This window comes from Lipotes vexillifer, unplaced genomic scaffold (assembly GCF_000442215.2).
Source record: "Lipotes vexillifer unplaced genomic scaffold, Lipotes_vexillifer_v1.1 scaffold554, whole genome shotgun sequence".
NCBI lineage: Eukaryota > Metazoa > Chordata > Mammalia > Artiodactyla > Lipotidae > Lipotes > Lipotes vexillifer.
The window spans coordinates 325,937-344,933 of record NW_006794635.1 but is presented as its reverse complement, the minus strand read 5'-3'; the positions used below and the strand labels follow the sequence as shown (position 1 = coordinate 344,933).

General features: G+C 39.3%; 1 protein-coding gene across 1 annotated transcript in view; it reads right to left on the bottom strand.

The window, feature by feature from the left end:
- RARS2 (arginyl-tRNA synthetase 2, mitochondrial) overlaps positions 1-18,997 on the bottom strand; it is a 90,362-nt gene that overhangs the window by 22,894 nt on the left and 48,471 nt on the right. Inside the window, exons 6-8 of the mRNA XM_007467305.1 lie at positions 15,402-15,457; positions 12,971-13,054; positions 10,091-10,167 (exon numbers count right to left, since the gene is read on the bottom strand). Coding sequence (XP_007467367.1) covers positions 10,091-10,167; positions 12,971-13,054; positions 15,402-15,457 — 217 coding nt within the window. The remainder of the gene's footprint in view (positions 1-10,090; positions 10,168-12,970; positions 13,055-15,401; positions 15,458-18,997) is intronic.

The window sequence follows — 18,997 nt, the reverse complement described above, 5'->3', positions numbered from 1 at the left end:
GAACCTCAGGTCCTGAATTATGAGCACTTACTTTTCTTCCTAGATATCCAGCTTGAGTTTAGTTTCATCAGCTACAGACTCAGCCTCTTCTCTACTTAATACCAAGCTCCATTGTAGCAGGAGGTATTTTCCAAAGATAAGTCACAACAGTAGCTCCTGTCCCACGTGCATTTCTAGATCCTTGCCACTCTTGCATCGGTAGGTGGAGTTTATGACCCTTAGCCTTGAACCTGAGTGGGCCTTTGTTACTGCTTCAGCCGACAGAGTGTGGGAGAAGCGAAGCTCTGAGACTTCAGAGGCCAAGTCATACAAATGTAATGTACTCTTGCCTTACTCTCTTGGGACACTTGTTCTGGGAACCCAGCTATCATGCTGTGAGGAAGTTCGAGCAGCCCATGGAGAAGAACCATGATTCCCAGCCCACAGCCCCAGCTCAGCTTCCAGCCAACACCCAGTACCAACTTGCCAGTCATGTGAGAGAGCCATCTTGAAAGTCAATCCTTGTGGTGGGGAGCATCTAAGATGGAACCCGGCAGTGGTATTCTTACCCATGTGTCAACTCCTCCCCCTTAATGTAGACGAGACCGAGCACCTAGCTTCCATTCCAGCAGAAGCGATAGGATGGCACTCCCAAGATTAGATTATAAAAAGACTGTGGCTTCTGTCTTGGATACTCTCCCACACTCTCTCTTTCTTGCATTCCTTGCCCTGGGGGAAGCCAGCTGCCATGTTTTGAGGCAGTCCTGTAGAAAGACCCATGTGGTGAGAGACTAAGACCTGATGTCAGCCACGTGAGTGAGCTTGGAAACAGATTCCTCACCAGCCAGGCCTTCGGAAGAGAACCCAAATGCAGCCAGCAGCTTGACTGCAATCTCATGAGGCACCTGAAGCCAGAGGCACCCGGCTAAAGGAGGCACCCGGCTAGACTTCGCCCAGATTTTTGACCCACAGAAACTATGTGAGGTTATACATGTCTTCTCCCTTTAAAAAATTTATTTCTTTTTAATTTATTTCTTTTTGGCGGTGTTGGGTCTTCGTTGCTGCACGCGGCTTTCTCTAGTTGCGTCCAGCAGGGGCTACTCTTCATTGAGGTGCGCGGGCCTCTCACTGCAATGGCTTCTCCTGTTGAGGAGCATGTGCTCTAGGTGCACGGGCTTCAGTAGTTGTGGCTCGCAGGCTCTAGAGCGCAGGCTCAGTAGTTGTGGCGCACGGGCTTAGCTGCTCCGTGGCATGTGGGATCTTCCCAGACCAGGGCTCGAACCCGTGTCCCCTGCATTGGCAAGCGGATTCTTAACCACTGCGCCACCTGGGAAGCCCCTATACATGTCTTCTTAAGCTACTAAATGTTGGGGTAAACTGTTAGGCAGCAAGAGATAACTAATACTACACCCTAATCGGGTCAGCCCAGCTGGCGCTGCATGGAGGAGAGACAAGGTGTCCCCACCGAGCCCTGCCCAAATTACAGAATTGTGAGTAAAATAAGTGATTGCTGGGTTTTTAACCCACTAGGTTTATGGAGTCGTTCGTTATGAGACTATGGTGAACATTTTCTCATTGAGAGTTATATGACAGGTGTCAGGGAAACAAAGCAACAAACAAACCAGGCCTAAACATTCATCTACTGTAGCCTAGTGTATTCGTTTGCTGAGGCTGCCAGAACAAGGGCCACAGACTGGGTGGCTTAAACAATAGAAGTTTATTGTCTCACTGTTCTAAAATCTAAAAGTCCAAGATCAAGGTGTCGGGGCAAGGTTAGTGTCTTCTGAGGCCTCTCTCTCTGGCTTACAGATGGCTGCCTTCTCCCTGTGTCCTCACATGGTCTTCCCTCTGTGCCTGTGTGTCCAAATTTCCTCCTCTTATAAGGACACCAGTCATGGTGGATTAGGGCCCATTCTAATGGCTTCATTTTAACTTAATCACCTTTTAAAGACCCTATCTCCAAATACAGTCACATTCTGAGGTCATAGGGGTTAGGGCTTCAACACAGGAATTTTTGGAGGGCACAGTTCAGCCCATGAGACCCAGTCAACCCAGTTCTTTTAGAAGGTCCTCAAAGAACTGATTTTTCAAGAGATAAAATGTGTCCTTCTCGCTTCTTGCTGAAGCATTTCACAATGGGACAATTGTGATAATCTTCCCAAAGTTCTTTTTTTTTTTTTAAATTCCTTTGAAAATTCTTTTGCCCTTAGGAAAGCAATACCTGGTAATACTGCTGTTAGTAATTCCTTCTGCCTCTCTCCCTACAGGTTTCTGGGCTTCACCATGGCAGGTCCAGAGCCCTCAGTGGACAGAGGCCCACGGCAGTCACAGAACCTATAGCAAAGGCTCAGGCAGACACAGGCCCCTGGTGGATGCAGGCCTGTGGCAGACGCAGGCCCACGGAGGTCACAAAACTTTGAGCAGACACAGGCCTTTGGCAGTCACTCGGCCCAGCGTCCGGGCAAACACTGACTCCAGGGGTAAAACACTGGGCCCACCGTACTAGTTTCGTGGTGGGTCTAGTGAGGCCAGAGGAACTGATTCCTGGCCTCCACTTAAGCACTTGCCGAGGATTAATGACCACAGGAGGGCTGCTGGCCTGGGGCAAAGCAGAAAGCTGTGACCCTCAGCTCAGCATTAACTCCATCGTTATTAGGCCAGACACTTCTCCCCAGGTTGTTTTCTGTTTTCCTACAAAATGGAGGGTGCGAAAGAGGCAAGTTTTTCCACTGTGGGGCATTATAATGCTACAGCAGAGCTCTGCTGCTCTGGGCGAGGGATGCTGTGATAAAAACCGTGAGGCTGGGGCTTCCCTGGTGGCGCAGTGGTTGAGAGTCCGCCTGCCGATGCAGTGGGACACGGGTTCGTGCCCCGGTCCGGGAAGATCCCACATGCCGCGGAGCAGCTGGGCCCGTGAGCCATGGCCGCTGAGCCTGCGCGTCCCGAGCCTCTGCTCCGCAACGGGAGAGGCCACAACAGGGAGAGGCCCGCGTAACGCAAAAAAAAAAAAGACTCCTTATCAAATTATCATCAAAACATCATTGGGAGGCATGGGTGGCCGGAGTTCCTTCATAAAATGAAGTTTTATACCAGCTGCTAATAAAATAAAAATTTCTCCACATCAGTATTTACTTAGCTGTGACAACCTGTTGTCTCTCCAGTATACGACAAATTCTATAAGCGCAAAGTCAATGTCATAATAATCTTTAAATACTCCACAGCACTACGTGCATAACCCACAATACCTTGCTTCTTGCAGATGAATGCTTTCAGATAAATAAATGAATGATTTGATAAATTAATAATTAATAAATGAATGGAAGTATGGCCTTTATGTGGCTCATAAAAGATATGAATAGAATTAATTTGAAGAATGCTCTATTTTATTAAAATGAGAAGACTAGTTTTCACAACTGCATGTCCTGTTTCCCACTTTTCTCCTTAGGTCCACAATATCTCATTCTCTTAATGGAGAGTTTTGTTGTGGTTTTCAGTTTTAAAAAGAAAGAAATCCACCTTTAGTTTCAAGTTTCTTTTTCGTTTGCTTGTTTTGTCTTGTTTTTGTCTCTCATTTACTCTGAACCAGCCTCTCTCAAAATCTCATAGAATATAAAAAAAAAAAACAAAGAAAAAATAAAATTTGTAGCACTACCTAAATCTAATGCAACAGGATAAAGAGTAGAATTTCTCAATTGTCCTAGAGTTTGTCACTGAGACATAAAATTGAAAAGCAAATGAATCACGTACCCTGTTTTAAAGACAGAAAAGGCCAGGAAGTCCATACCAGTTGTCAGAAGTGCAACAAGTTTCTTTAGCTATAAAATGTACCTTTTAAAATCACAACTTATGTACAGCCAAGGAAACCATTAACAAAACAAAAAGACAACCTACGGAATGGGAGAAAATATTTGCAAACAGTGAGCGCAACAAGGGGTTAATATCCAAAATATATAAACAGCTCATACAACTCAATATCAAAACAAACTACTCATAAAAAAAAAAAAAAATGGGCAGAAAACCTAAATAGACATTTCTCCAAAGAAGACATACAGATGGCCAAGAGGCACATGAAAAGACGTCCAACATCACTAATTATTAGAGAAATGCAAATCAAAACTACAATGAGATATCATCTCACACCAGTCAAAATGGCTATCATCAAAAAGAGATATGGGAACATATATATATGTATAACTGACTCACTCTGTTATAAAGCAGAAACTAACACACCATTGTAAAGCAAATATACCCCAAAAAAAATGTTAAAAAAAAAAAAAAAAAAGAATCTGCTTGTAAACGCACTATATAAAACTAATTGTTAACATTCATCAACGTTTTAGAAAAGAAATGCATTTTCCTTCACAAAGTAAATTTTATACTCTGCATTTCTGACATTATAGACAGTTTTTAATCTACAGTTACCATGAACCCTCTACCCTTGGAAAGTATGCATTCTGAAGACAGCTCCCTTTTGGGGTTAGATCCAGACTCAAAGGGAATAAAAAGGAAATTTTAAATTTGGATATGAGAAATAAGAGTGTGGCTGAAGAAAAGTGTTTTTGAGGATGAAAACACAATTTTTCTTTTTAGTTACTAGAACGCAAAAGCCAGTTGTATTTGTTAGCGAGTAAACTAAATGTCTGAGACTTCCTGAAATGAATATTAATCCTTCCTTTACACTAATTCTAGATGTAGTGATTGCCAAAAAACATGACATTTTATTTCTAATTTAATTAATTATAATCAGCTCTCAGGATGATCTGCCCAAATGTAAAGAAATAAGTGTGAAAAAGTAGCAGAAAATGCTCTCACTCCCTCTTAGTCTTACTAAATTTGATTCTAGAATACCATTAGCCACATAGGCACAGCTGAATTCCTTGGTGCAGGGCTCTAACCCCATCCCTGTTTATTTTTGTCTTTAAAACTGAGAGTAACTGCTAAGGATGGTTAGCATAACTTGGACACTAAAGACCCTTTTATCTGAATATTTATTTGTCCTCTTAGAATGCATTTAATTTTGATCTCATTTTTAAGAAAATAACATGTATCAAATTCATGATTATAATTCAAACAAGCTCATTTTTAGTTTCATGTTTCATGTATTGATTGGAAATTTCTCTGGTTGAGACCAATTCCTGATGTTAAATGAAATATTAAAGAAATTCAAATTAATATAATTATAATTTAATACATCAATACATCAAACAGCTAATAAAGTCAAAACTTCCTAGGTAAAAAAATAACTCATTTGAAGTAATTAATTACCAAATTTCACATTAGTACATCATTAGCAGCATATAAACAGCATTTTACCATCCCTTCATCTTCTTTTAATGTTTGGAATCTCCTATTTTTATCCTCTGTACGTACACAATAACATCCATGATATCTTACACCTTTATCCAAGGGTGATAATTACTAACTGGTAGATTACCACGCACTCGTGCCTAATACTTTCCTCATGCTAAAGAAAGTGTTTTTCATACATTTCAGTAGGGTGAGATAATGATTGAGCTCTTAACATGTATTCTGGCCTTGCTTGGTATTTCCATCCTTGCTCTAAGAACACTCAGAGGACAATGGGACACTGTAGTGCTGTCCCAGGGGAGTAGGGGTAAGGGAGAAAGGCACGTGGCTTTGTGGAAGATGGTCAAGAGCAATGGTGAGGCGGAGAAGCTGCAGGGAGAGAGAAAAGGAGAGCTGCCTAGACAGAGGAGGAGCTGAGGGAAACACTCCCGGGAACAGTAGAAGCTGAGCAGCCCATCAGGTGCAGCAGGCCCTCAGAGGGCAATGGTTCAGTGTCCCCACACAGGGAGACTGGTCTCTGGGCCTGTGGAACTGGGCCACAGCAAGACCTCCAGGTGAAGTCTGTCAAACAAGCAGAGGCTTGGGTACCAGGCCTGTGAGTCAAGACCAATGTGGACTGAAGCCAAGAAAAGGCCTCCATGGCCACCCTGGGATGCACATAAGAGCCTCTGTGTGACCTGGGAGGTGGGAAATCCCTAACATTGACTTAAGCTGAGTCCCACCGCTCTCAAAAGTGATGGCTGCGTTCCAATCTTGGTTTAGAATTTAAAAGCTATTTCTTGTAGGTAAGTGTTATAATGAGTAAAATCCACACCAAACATAAGTCATTTTTCCTGAAAAAAGTAAAGTGACCTAAACCAACAAATAACTTTTGAATTCAATTTTTTAAAAAATAAGAATTTTTAACTGCATAAATAATCCTACATATGTCTAGAATCAATTTAGTCTTGAATTACTTTGAGAAGTTGCTTTGATATTCGAAAGCCAGAAAACACATGGTCTCCTGACAAATAGACACTTCCTCCACATTTTAAAAAACAGAAGTAAACATTATCACTCATCAGGTTGGTTGCTTTGGTCCTGCCCTATTTTCTTTTTATTACTTTTTTTTTGCTACTGATATAGGGAAACTCAGGGTGAAGTCTGTTATCTAATATTACCTAGTAATACATCATCTCTGACTTTCTATGTCTTTTTCATTAAACGCCCATCACTGTGATTACCTCAAATCCTTTCAGAAAGGGGCAGGGTAAAAATAATGAAATACTATAGGGGTCATTTTGAAACTTTAAAACTGCCAGTGCTACGGTACAGGACTAATGCATATTTTATTGGCATGATATTTACCTCTTATGAGAGGCTGCTTGTATTTCAGAGGAATTCTATAGTTCGCAAAATCCAAATTAATATGCAACACCAATAAGTCAAGTTCTAAAACCTTCTAGGGCAAAAAGAACCCCAAAACAAAAAACCAAAAGCAGAAAAAGTGGCTGGGTTATACGTTCTTAAAGGCACAGTGTTATCAAGGTCCATTCAAGTAGTTTAAATCTAGGAGGAACCCTGAGAAATTACTTTTAAAAATTATTAAGACAGATATGAGTAAATGATTACTCCCATATGCCCATGATTTAGATTTAACACTTACTAACTTATCATAAGAAATTACTTTTAGATACAAGTGGAAAGCCTTTTTGATAAGTATTCCAAAACTTACTACAAATGTTTTCTTTGAATCAATAGTGTGAATTTTACAGCAAATATATTATTTAACTCATCGGCCGATTCAGGGGGGAGGAACTATTAAAAACCACTTCCCATTTTGTGACAACAAATTAGAACAACTAAAGGAAAGGTTTCAAATGTTGGCTAACAAAAGTCCTAGGTCTATGCACAGCATGGCCAGATGTCCTGGGAAAAAAAGAATGACTACAGGTACAGAGAAACACCAGTAATAAAGCATAGCACAAACGTGAAAGTGCAGCAGGGAAACGACTGTAGGTGTGTTTTCGTCACAGAAAAGAAATGCTAAAGCTACCATATAATATCATTTCTAACCTGGCCAAGAAACTAGAACTGGGGGGATACTGATCATGGTGCAATTTAGACGGATGTAGGCCATGAAATCTGCTCCTGGATGGCCAAAGCCAAATTCAAAACAAATACACCAGAAGGTTGAAACTGCCAAAACTAAACTACTAATTGTGCCCTTGGTACACCACTTCAAGGATGAAAGAAAGGAAAATGCTTTGTAAGTAATTACAACCAGTGGAAATGAATGGCTCAGAAAGGCATTCCATAATGCCAGCCGGGGGCGGTGCAGTGCAGTGCACAGAACACTCCGGAGCCAAACTGCCTGTGTTGGAACCTTGGGTCTGGCCCTTGGGTTCTTCATCAGTAAACTGCATAATAAAATAAGTTAGATTTTTGACCAATGATAAATAGGGTGTCCTATGATAGTTAGCCCTTCCTTGGAGCTATACAATAGGTTTCTTTATGCCACAACTTAAATGGAAGAGGCAAATTCATTCAAGCATTTACTGCAAGGCACAGTGTGTGAGGTTGCAGATAAAAGATCAGGAAGACAGGTCCTTCCCTCTCAAAGAGCTCCAAGTATAACTTGAGAAGGAAAAAAATGGGTTCGACCAAGGTTCAGGTTTTCTGTTTAGGAACAGGGTAAAATCATTTATTAATATTTGCTTAATGCTCCAAAAAAAAAAAGAGGAAAAAATTCCTCATTTATACTAAACGTTGTTGTTGAAAGTAATCTACAGTGACAGCTGTAATTTTAAAATGCACCTGGGTCTGCAAAAATTAGCACAAAGATAAAATAACCTAGAGGCTGGGGCTTCCCGGGTGGCGCAGTGGTTGAGAGCCGATGCAGGGGACACAGGTTCGTGCCCCGGTCCGGGAGGATCCCACATGCCGCGGAGCGGCTGGGCCCGTGAGCCGTGGCCGCTGAGCCTGCACGTCCGGAGCCTCTGCTCTGCAACGGGAGAGGCCACAACAGTGAGAGGCCCGCGTACCGCAAAAAAAAATAATAATAAATAATCTAGAGGCTGCCACTTTAGGCTCTGCATTTTCTCCATCCTGCAAAGGAAGGAGGAAGAGAGCAGAGAAGTACTCTAAATGGATTTCTATCTTCTATTACAAACAGCAAGGTGGGTGTATTTGACTTGCCCTCTTTTGTCTATAAATACTGCTCAACTATGAAGCTACTAGGCAAAAAAACACTGAATGAAAGCAACACCACTGTGCCTTGAGTTTCTAGTTATTCATAAAAGTACCCCCTGCCCTTGTTCCTTCCTTTTGTGTGTCCATCAATTAACAACCTCTAACAGAGATGTGTGATTTCCCACTTATGAGTCTCAAGTGGCAGGACACTGTATTAAACTGCAGAGAAAGAGACGCATGTTTAGGTTTCTATGGAGTTTAAGAACAAATTTTACTAAAATATTTAAAACATTATGGGCAACAAAGATTTACTATTTACAGGATTAAATTAAAAACTTCTGAGGTTGGGTGGGTGAAAGATTAGAGTGATAACTCTCATATGTCAAACTGTACTCTAAATTCTTAAAAATGTTCTCTCAACGGCAGAAGGTCTCCAAGTGGGTATTTGTATTTCCTGCACTGTGGGTTATCTCTGGGGCCTGGATCTGACGAAAGGTTCACTAACCTCGTGGTAAAAAATACTTACGATTATTCAAAGTTTTAAAAAATAATACCGTAAAAATTCCAGGCACTAAGGTGGCAGGCTTTATAGACGACCGTAAAGAATTATTAATTTTTAAACTCTTGACTATCAGTAAAACTCTTAATGGGAAAGAGAAAAAAAAATCTTTTGGTTCATAGTATAAATCAAAATGTAGGCATTTACAGTGAGAGTGAAGGCAAAGACTCAGGAGGAAATCACACACCTTTAAAAGTCTTTAAGAATCAGAACGTGTTTTGTTAATTTAGCTATTGATACAAAGCCAGCTGCAGGAGAAAAACAATTTAACAAAAAGGAAAACGATGAAGTGCTCTCTGTGGCTCTGGCTAGAGAAGTTAAAACACTGTTTGGCAAGTGCTCTTCCTCATACACATTCTTAGTCCCATCCCCGGTATGTCACCAGCGTGGCTGACACAGTATCTGTGTTCCTTCTTGTCAGGCCCAGAAGCAGCAGAGATAACAACTGGGACAATGAAAAGGAAACACATCTCTTGAGATTAATTGGACAGGAAGGTCTTTATTAATGAACTCCAGGAAGAACTGAAGACAGAAAAGCAGAGTATCCAACAGACTAAATGAGGTAGAACAGAAAGAAGTTCACATTGGGCAAAAGGCAGGAAAAGGAGCTTAAAGAAAAATGAAAAAAGTGCACACAAACTCAGAGAAACACGTGTGCCTTCCCCCACATCAGAACAAGAGCAAAAAAGTATACACTCATGTCTTCTCAAGGCTAAATGAATTATACTTATTACCATGAAGAAAACTGCAGTACATAACTAATAAAAACTGAGAGAGTTCTATGCTGAATATGTTATTCTGTGTGTTTATGCTAAGAAGTTTCTATACGTGGAGAAATACTGTCCCAAATCAACTAAAATACTAATAAAAGAAACACCTGGATTTGAAAATGAAAGGAACTCCCTAGTAAAATATAAGCAACAATTTCAATTGTTTTGGGTCCTTGTTTTAAGGAACAGTTTTTTGGTTTGTTTTTTTTTTAAACCTCTGGGATTAAAAATATGTTACGAAGCTGCACTGTACTCTGAAAAAAGAAGCTGAAGCATTTTCGAACATTGTTTCTTGCCAACTTACTTCAAAGAGATGCTGTAAAGGATTGGACTGGAGTTTTTCTTCATAGCCAAACAGCTGGAAGCCAGTTCCCAAAAGACCTAGAACAGTAATCCATAAATGAAAAGATTATACAATCGAACAGTAGAGAACAGTCACGGCAGGGAACAGGTATAGTTCTATAAAAAGATTAACCTCTCATAATTATGCATCCTGAAAATATTGCAAAACACACACTATCACGTTCTGCTACCTCATAAACTGACACAAGTCAAATTCAATATATTGAATCATAAATTCAATATATTGAAGAGCTCACTGAAATTAGTTCCACAGAAACCAAAAGACTATGAGCTCATCCAAGGAAGAGCCTGGGACTAAGTTATCTTTATGCTAACGGTGCCCAACACCTCCCTACAAGACACTAATAAAACAAGCATTTATTGAGCAGCTACTCTGTGGAAGGACATCGTGATGCCAGGCGCTAGACACTCAAAATTTGTGAAAAGAAACTGATGGGAAGTGTTTTCAAAACTTACTTTTTAAACTGGTAGGTGTGAAAATAAAACAAGGTAGGATTAGCTTAGTGTTACAATATTAGTTCTTAAATAACTGAAGATAAAACTTGCAACAGCCCTGATTACTTCTCCCATTCAAGGTGACCAAGAGACATAATGCTTTGATCTGGCTGATCTGCTTTGATTGTCTTTTATTTGCCAATTTTTTTTTTCTTTTAGTCTTTGATGATAAGTTCAGAGTTCAGGGAAGGTATTAATTTCAACCTTTTTTAAAAAAATAATAATTGAGATTCGTTAAGATACAATGAAAATTCTTAGTATGGACTGTGAATATTTATACTCTTAAGATATTTTGCTAAAAGATGACCACAATTTTGGATGAAAGGATAGATGAGGCCTGGGCCAAGAGTAATTACAGGTAGTGCAATTACTTTAAAAACTAACCTGTTTCTACAACTGTATCAGTTACCCTAGCTTCAGATCTAAAGGAGCAATTGCCACTGGGCCTTGTTGATGTACATTTTTCTATGTAGGCTCAGCAGAAAGTGGGATGTTACTAAACACAGGGTAGACAATCTTTGGGGCTTAGACAGGAAATAGAAGGATGACTAAGACATATATACCAGCACTATTCACTTTCAAGCAAAACCAAATGTGATTATGATTCAGGGTCTTGGAGTAGGGTGGAGAAAGAGTGTCTTGGAGTAGGGTGTGGAGAAAGAGTGTTCTAAAAAACAGAAATAGGAAAAGTAAAGGCCAATTCCATTTAACATTCAACCTAATACATTTTCAGAAACTAATTCTGTACTTAGGAACTGTCTGCCAACTTTTAATAGGGGATAGCTGAACAGCCAAAATTAAAACTCTTCAACAATGATGGTTATAATGGAAATGTTGACAGATCATTAACCATAGTAGTCCTTTAGGAAAAAACCACTATAATAAAATCCTGCAGCTAAAATGTAATGAATATCAAATCACATATTTGCTAATGGCTGTGAAATGCCTGAAGAGGCCAAACTGATATAAAGAGGATGCCATCTATTAAATCTGACTGTTCAGCCTATAGCCCAAACCTCTCAGTACCCACTGTGAACTGCAGGTGGGTTTATAAAATGCAGGGCAAGTTTTCTGTTCCTCCACAGTGAATAGTAAGGGCACTGTTAGTTTCAAGTTGTACCCTTTTTAGGGTCTAAAAAGGATTCTGATTAATTGAAAGGATAATATTCATAAGAGAGGGTCATGATAAATCTGTCTTCCGGAAACTGATTTTATTTCACTAGATATGGAACATAATAGTATCAGTGAACTTCAGAACTGGCAGTGCACACTGCACTTTATAGAAGCTTTAAAATGTTACTCAGCCTTTCTTTTGGAGTAGTATTGTGAAATACTTCCCAAGACAGATTCATTCATCATTCGGAGTGCCTCTTAAGTGCCAAGCACTATGGATACAAAAATAAGTAAGACACAGCCCATGCTTTCATGGAACATTTCACCTAGCAGAGAGAAGCACACGAAAGAATTCAGTAAGAGAGAAGCCTATTTGGGTAGAGCTGGGTACTAGGAACTTGGTGATGTGAGAAAGTGGGCAAGGGTGTGTCTGGCTGTCAGAGAATGCTTTTCAGAGGTAACACTAGGGCTGAATCTTAAAATGCACCTGGTAGCTGCCAGAGATTTTAATAAAAAGTTCACATTTCACATGCTACCAGTCCTTCACTACCATAGCAACTTCATTTATCCTGTCCTTCCACACCCTGATTACTGCAGTATATGAGCTACGAATGGTTCTGAGTAAACTCATGACATTAGAGATAATCTGTGGCACTGAACTGTTTGGGTCTCACTCTTCTCTTTCTCTCTTTTCTTTTTGACCCTCACCCTCACCGCCCCCCTCTGCCACTTGTACAATTTAAGGGGAAGCCAAAGTATCCCAGTTTTTTCTTCCTTTACACCACTGGCCCAGGGTACGACATTTCATGTAGGATGGACCAGGGAGGCTGGACTTCACTAGTTTTAAAAATGGCAGGGCTGTGGTTGAGAAGGGTGTATACCTAGGCTTACTTTTTCCCTAATACTCACTTCTACATTTAACTAACCAATGTAAGCTACTTTTCTTTAATAAAACCAAAAAAGTCTGTATTTATCAGGTCTTGTTCTGATTGTATGAAGCTTCCTTCCCGAAAACTTACTTGCATGGTGAGAATTACTCTAATAAGTAATATATAAGATTTATGCAAAAGAGCCATTAGGGGAAAAAAACAGGTAGGAGGCACTACTTCATCCAATGGAATTCTGCCTGTATTCTGTCCAGGTGATTAAGTAATGAGCTATGAAAAGAAATTAAACTTAACGATATGAAAAATAAAGCCTCAGATTTACTTACCGAACTGCATGCCCCAATCCCCAAGATAATTTATTCTTGTTACTTGATGTCCTAAAGCTTCTTTGAGATTTGCTATAAAATTTCCTAGTAAATCAATAAAATACACAGTTTCTCATTATCCATTTTGGTATAAGAACCATGTGCTTCCCTAATATCAAAGCATAACACAGAAAATTCTTTTGGCAAAATTTACTAACAATTTCTTTTTACTAAAACATTCATTATTGTGTTTTCATCTACGTTATGGAAAGGGAGTAATGAATTATTTTGGAGGAGGTAGTTATTCTAAAGAACCTCACAATTTTCAACAACATTAATGAGGGTTAGGAACACATGTTCAAGTAATTGCGATTCCAAGTCAATTCCAAGGACAGAAAATAACAGAATCTCAGTAGTTAAAAAAGAAATACATAATTTGGCTATGTCCTAAAGAACCTAGCCATACCGATTTTTGTTTTTCTAAGTATCCCATTCCACCTTCTTTCCATCATGAAGTCCATACTCTCATGTTGCTCCCTAACTAACAGCACATAGCAGCAGTCCAAGGCCTCCACCTACCTGTAGTGCTGATGCTGGTTTGACATTTGACCTCTATTCCACTCTCCTTCTAGTGTGCCCTCACATACTGCAGAGGCTGGAAAGCTAAAAATAACACTCCCCAGAATCTCTGGCAGTTAGGGTTCCAGAAGTCATTTAGGTTTGGGCAATTTGATACACTTTGTATGTGATCTAGAAGGCAGAAATGAGGTGGAAAGGGAGCTACATTTTTTCTGACAAGCACAGTAGCAGAGGCTTTGTTTTTTAGTGGCATCACTACTAGATGTCCTAGTGTCCTGTCATCTGACCTCCAAGGGAAGTGAAAGATAGGGTATGGGTGGCCTCTTTTGCTAGTCTGAATTCTAGAAGGCATGGCAGGAGTAGTGGCAGTTTCCTGACTGTGGCAGTGGCAGTGATCGCAGAAAAGGCAGAAGCTCTCTTGATGATCAAGTTCTATGGTATAGTTTTGAGTCATCTATGTCAGCTTAACCCAAAGCTTCTTCAGCACTCCCAACAACTTTGCAAACTATTCGATATCCCATAGTAAATTCCTTCCTGCTTTTACTGGAGTGGATCTAGTTTTCTGCAAATAAACCCTCGCCAATATGCACAGCTGACAAAGTACTGCAGCTACTTCTCCAGTTTCCCTACTTCTAGATTTTCCCAAGGTATATGGTCTCAGCAACAGGACTCACCTTTTGCAGCTGGTACTCAGACTGTACTCCTATTTTTCTTAGCACCTTAGTATCTTATAAGTCCAACTAAATGTCTGAACCTAGGCTTTTGGAATTAGATTGCCTAATTTCAAATCCTGGCTGCAATACTTACTAGCTGTGTGATTTCGGGAAAGTTACTTTTGGTATCTGAGTTTCCTCATCTATAATCAGCAGTACTTAATAAACCGGGCTATTGTGAAACTAGTTGAGATAATACATGAAAACACTTAACATGGTAAGTTTCAATAATTATCTCTTCCTGGTTCAAATATTTCCCTTAACAACTGTCAAACAACTATCATGTTCAACCCTATGTTTTTGACTTACTCATGTGAGACAACAGCTTTTCTTATACACTGTATTTCTTAGATTCTTCTTCATCAAGTCCTGTCATTTCCTCTCTTAAAATGCTGCTTGAGAACTTTGTAACAATGAGAGCTGACTAGTGCCGTAACAATCTATGCCACAAATACTGATTTCTCCAAGTCTTTAAAGTATTCCAGTATGGAATAAATGACTTTCTTGTAAGCATGCAAAAGACAGATTTCTATACTGGAAGACAGATTACATGAGATAAACTCCAAAATCCCTTCCAATTCTAATATTATACAATTCTAACTGCAGCTTTAAGATTGGGCTGCTACACAATGTCATGCTTTAAGTAAATGGAAACCATAAGCCTATTATACACTGAAGCATTACAGCCAAGAAGTACAACACTATAGTAATTTCTCTTTATTAGGATAGTCTTGTTTCAATTTTCAGTCTTGAAAACTCCAGTTAGTACTCACATGACTGAGACTGAGTTTCTTTTATATAACAAATATGAACAAAAAAATTGGGAGGATGACTATCAATCCCATATAACTATTTTCATTTCAACATCTTTCAGTTCTTCTTCATATGCATACATATTTTTAACAAGTTAAAATCAAAACATACATACCAGTTAAACCTGGTTTCTGAGTTAATCTTTTGGTTTTGAAACAAATTCTTTTTGCTATTTCTAAACCAATTTTTTCCATTTTTTTGGTGATATTTAATTAGCATTAAGCTCATATAAATTTCACCTTGTTTTTTGTCCTTTTGTTACTTAAGCCTTAAACCATTAGACTGTATCACCAAATACAGCCCCGAAAGGCATGCTCAGTATTTTCTGTGAAACGAATGACACTTACCTATGATGGTAGAACGCAAATGTCCAACATGAAATTTTTTGGCAACATTAGGTGAACTGCAAGATAATTGCAAAAGTTTATTTTTTCTAAGAACAAGAGTTCTAAAATGAACTAAGTCATAGCTCCATAGTTTAATACAATTGTGGACTAAAGCCTTTGGTAATTTAGGGCAAAGATAGCTAAAGATTAGACATTTAGAGCAAAGATAAATTAGATCTCAGAAAGAACCATCCTTAGTGAAACTGATCCTCTGACTCATGAGGTAGTCACATAACATACAAAGAAGTGGCACACTTAGGAAGCAGGTACATTTGAGGACTGATAAAAAGATGAGGAAATTCAGAGATATGCTGTGATACAAACAATGTACATTATTAGAAATTAAGTTTAGTGCACTACTTCTCAGTTCTTTAACTTTTTAAAAATTACTGGGGACCCCAAAGAAATTTTGTTTATATGAGTAATATCTATCAATATTTATTGTATCAGAAATTAAAACAAAAATATAGAACTATTTATATATAAAGCTTCCCAGGATAACCAGAAATAGGATTTACCACTCCAAATTCTCAAGCAACACATTTATTACTCTTGGTGGTTGAGAAGTTGTAATCAATAATTTAACAATAGCAAATGCTTCTAGAGCACACTATCTGACAGGCACAGTTTGACATACTTTACATGCATTAATTCACTTAATGCTCAGAAGAGCTGTGATGTAAGGTACTCTCATATTTGTGATGAGGGACTTGAGATACAAAAAGGAAGAAAGATAATGAAGCGAATTTGGCAATATCTTGAGGACTCTTGAACCTGGGTGATGAGCCTATAGGACTTAACATACCTTTCCTCTATTTTGTGTATGTTTGAAAGTTTTTCAGTATTAAAAAAAGATATATTAACTAGAACACAGCTGGTTAAAATTGGTAAAGGGACTTCCCTGGTGGCACAGTGGTTAAGAAACCGCCTGCCAATTCAGGGGACATGGGTTAGATCCCTGGTCCAGGAAGACCCCACATGCCATGGAGCAACTAAGCCCGTGCACCACAGCTACTAAGCCTGAGCTCTAGAGGCTGCACGTCACAACTACTGAAGCCGAGGTGCCTAGAGCCCGTGCTCTGCAACAAGAGAAGCCACCACAATGAGAAGCCTGTGCACCCCAACCAAGAGTAGCTCCCACTCACTGCAACTAGAGAAAGCCTGCGTGCAGCGAAGAAGACCCGACGCACCAGAAATAAAAATAAATAAATAAATTTATATTAAAAAAGAAAAGTGGTAAAAACAGAGCTTAATCCTGGTCTGTCTCCAAAGCCTTGTTATCAATATTTCCCCTTTTAAGGGTATTACCATTTAAAAACTTGATCCTACAGATACCTGTGCACAATTGTGAAGTCATGAAACTATAAGGATACTCATTTAATCATTATTTAGAAAGAAAGCAAATGTTCTTCAATAGGGTTAAAACAACCAGGAAACAAGAAAGATATATAAAACACTGGTTTTATGAAACTAAACAACAGGACAGTGAAGGACTGTGATCCCTATGAGAACGTCAGCCAACAGGGTGACCCTTAGGACTGCCTTACTAGCAAATTCGGGAGATGTAGCTAAAGCAGAACAATCTATACCATGAAATGTTTATATTCGAAAAGAAGAAATGTTTCAAATCAATGACCTAAGGCTCTCCTATAAGAAACTAGAAAGGGAGGCTCAAACCAAATCCAAAGTAAGCAGAATAAAAGAGAGCAATACAGATGAAGGTTAAAAAAAAAAAAAAGACAGAGAAACTGTTAGATATCCTAATCGTAGTGGTGGTGATGAGACCTGGACATCTTTGACAAAACTCATCAAATTACATGTTGAAATATGGTGAACTGTATTGTACTGTATGTAATTATACCTCAATAAAGCTGATTAAAAAAATCTCCAGACAACAGAATACTATGAAACAATAAAAATAAGCCAGCCCTGGATGTACTGATATTAAAGGAATGTAAGCTACATTGTTTAAAGAAAAAAGCAAGGAAAAGAACAGCATATAATGTGTGTGATCTGTTTACAAATGCAAAGAATATCTCTAGGTGGGTAAGCAAGAAACTGGTATTGGTGAATGCCCGTATGGAGAGAACTGGGAAACTAGGTTAGGGAGTACACATCCTTCTTACTGAATACCCGTTTGTAATCTTTGAATTTTTAAAAACTAGGTATTTATATTATCTGTCAAATAATAAAAAAGCTTTCTCATAGCTTTTGCATTGTTTTAAAAAACTGAGTATAGTTGATTTACATTACAGAAGTTCCAGGCATACAACAGTGAATCACAACTTTGAAAGATTATACTCCATTTATAGTTATTATAAAATGTTGGCTATAGTCCCTGTGCTGTACAATATATCCTTGTAGCTTATTTTATACATAGTAGTTTATATGTCTTACTCCCCTACCTCTACCTTGCCCCTCCCCACTTCCCTCTCCCCACTGGTAACCACAAGTTTGTGCTCTATATCTGTGAGTCTGTTTCTTTTTTGTTATATTCATTAGTCTATGTTTTAGGTTCCACATATAAATAATAACATACAGTATTTGTCTTTTTCTGTCTGACTTATTTCACTTAGCACAATGCCCTCCAAGTCCATCCATGTTGCTGTAAATGGCAAAACTTCATTCCTTTTATGGCTGAGTAGTATTCCATTGTGTGTGTGCGCGTGCGCGTGTCTTCTTTATCCAGTCATCTGTTGATAATACTTAGGCTGCATCCATATCTTGCCTACTTCCATATCTTGCCTAGTTCAATAATGCTGCTATGAACATTGGGGTACATGTATCTTTTCGAATTAGTGTTTTCATTTTCTTCAGATGTATACCCAGGAGTGATATTGCTGGATCATATGGTAGCTCCATTTTTAGTTTTTTGAGGAACCTCCATACTGTTTTCCACAGTGGCTGCATCAAGTTACATTCTCACCAACAGTGCACGAGGTTTCCCTTTTCTCACATTTTTGCTAACATTTGTTATTTGTGGTCTTTTTGATGATACCCATTCTTAGGTGTGAGGTGATATCTCACTGTGGTTTTGATTTGCATTTCTCTGATGATTAACCATGTTGAGCTTTTTTTTAAAAAATAAATTTATTTATTTATTTATGGCTGCATTGGGTCTTTGTTGCTGTGCACGGGCTTTCTCTACTTGTGGCGAGTGGGGGCTACTCTTCATTGCTGTGTGCGGGCTTCTCACTGCAGCGGCTTCTCTTGTTGCAGAGCATGGGCTCTAGGCACGCGGGCTTCAGTAGTTGTGGCTCTCAGGTTCAGTAGTTGTGGCTCATGGGCTCTAGAGTGCAGGCTCAGTAGTTGTGGTGCACGGGCTTAGTTGCTCTGTGGCACGTGGGATCTTCCAGGACCAGGGCTCAAACCCATGTCCCCTGTATTGGCAGGCGGATTCTTAACCGCTGTGCCATCAGGGAAGTCCCCCATGCTGAGCATCTTTTCATGTGCCTGTAGGCCATAGCTTTTGTACTTTTTCTTTAGAATTAGAAGAACTGAGTCTATCTAGGGCTTCACAAAACCTCCCTTGAAATCATCAATTTGCCATTCTCCAC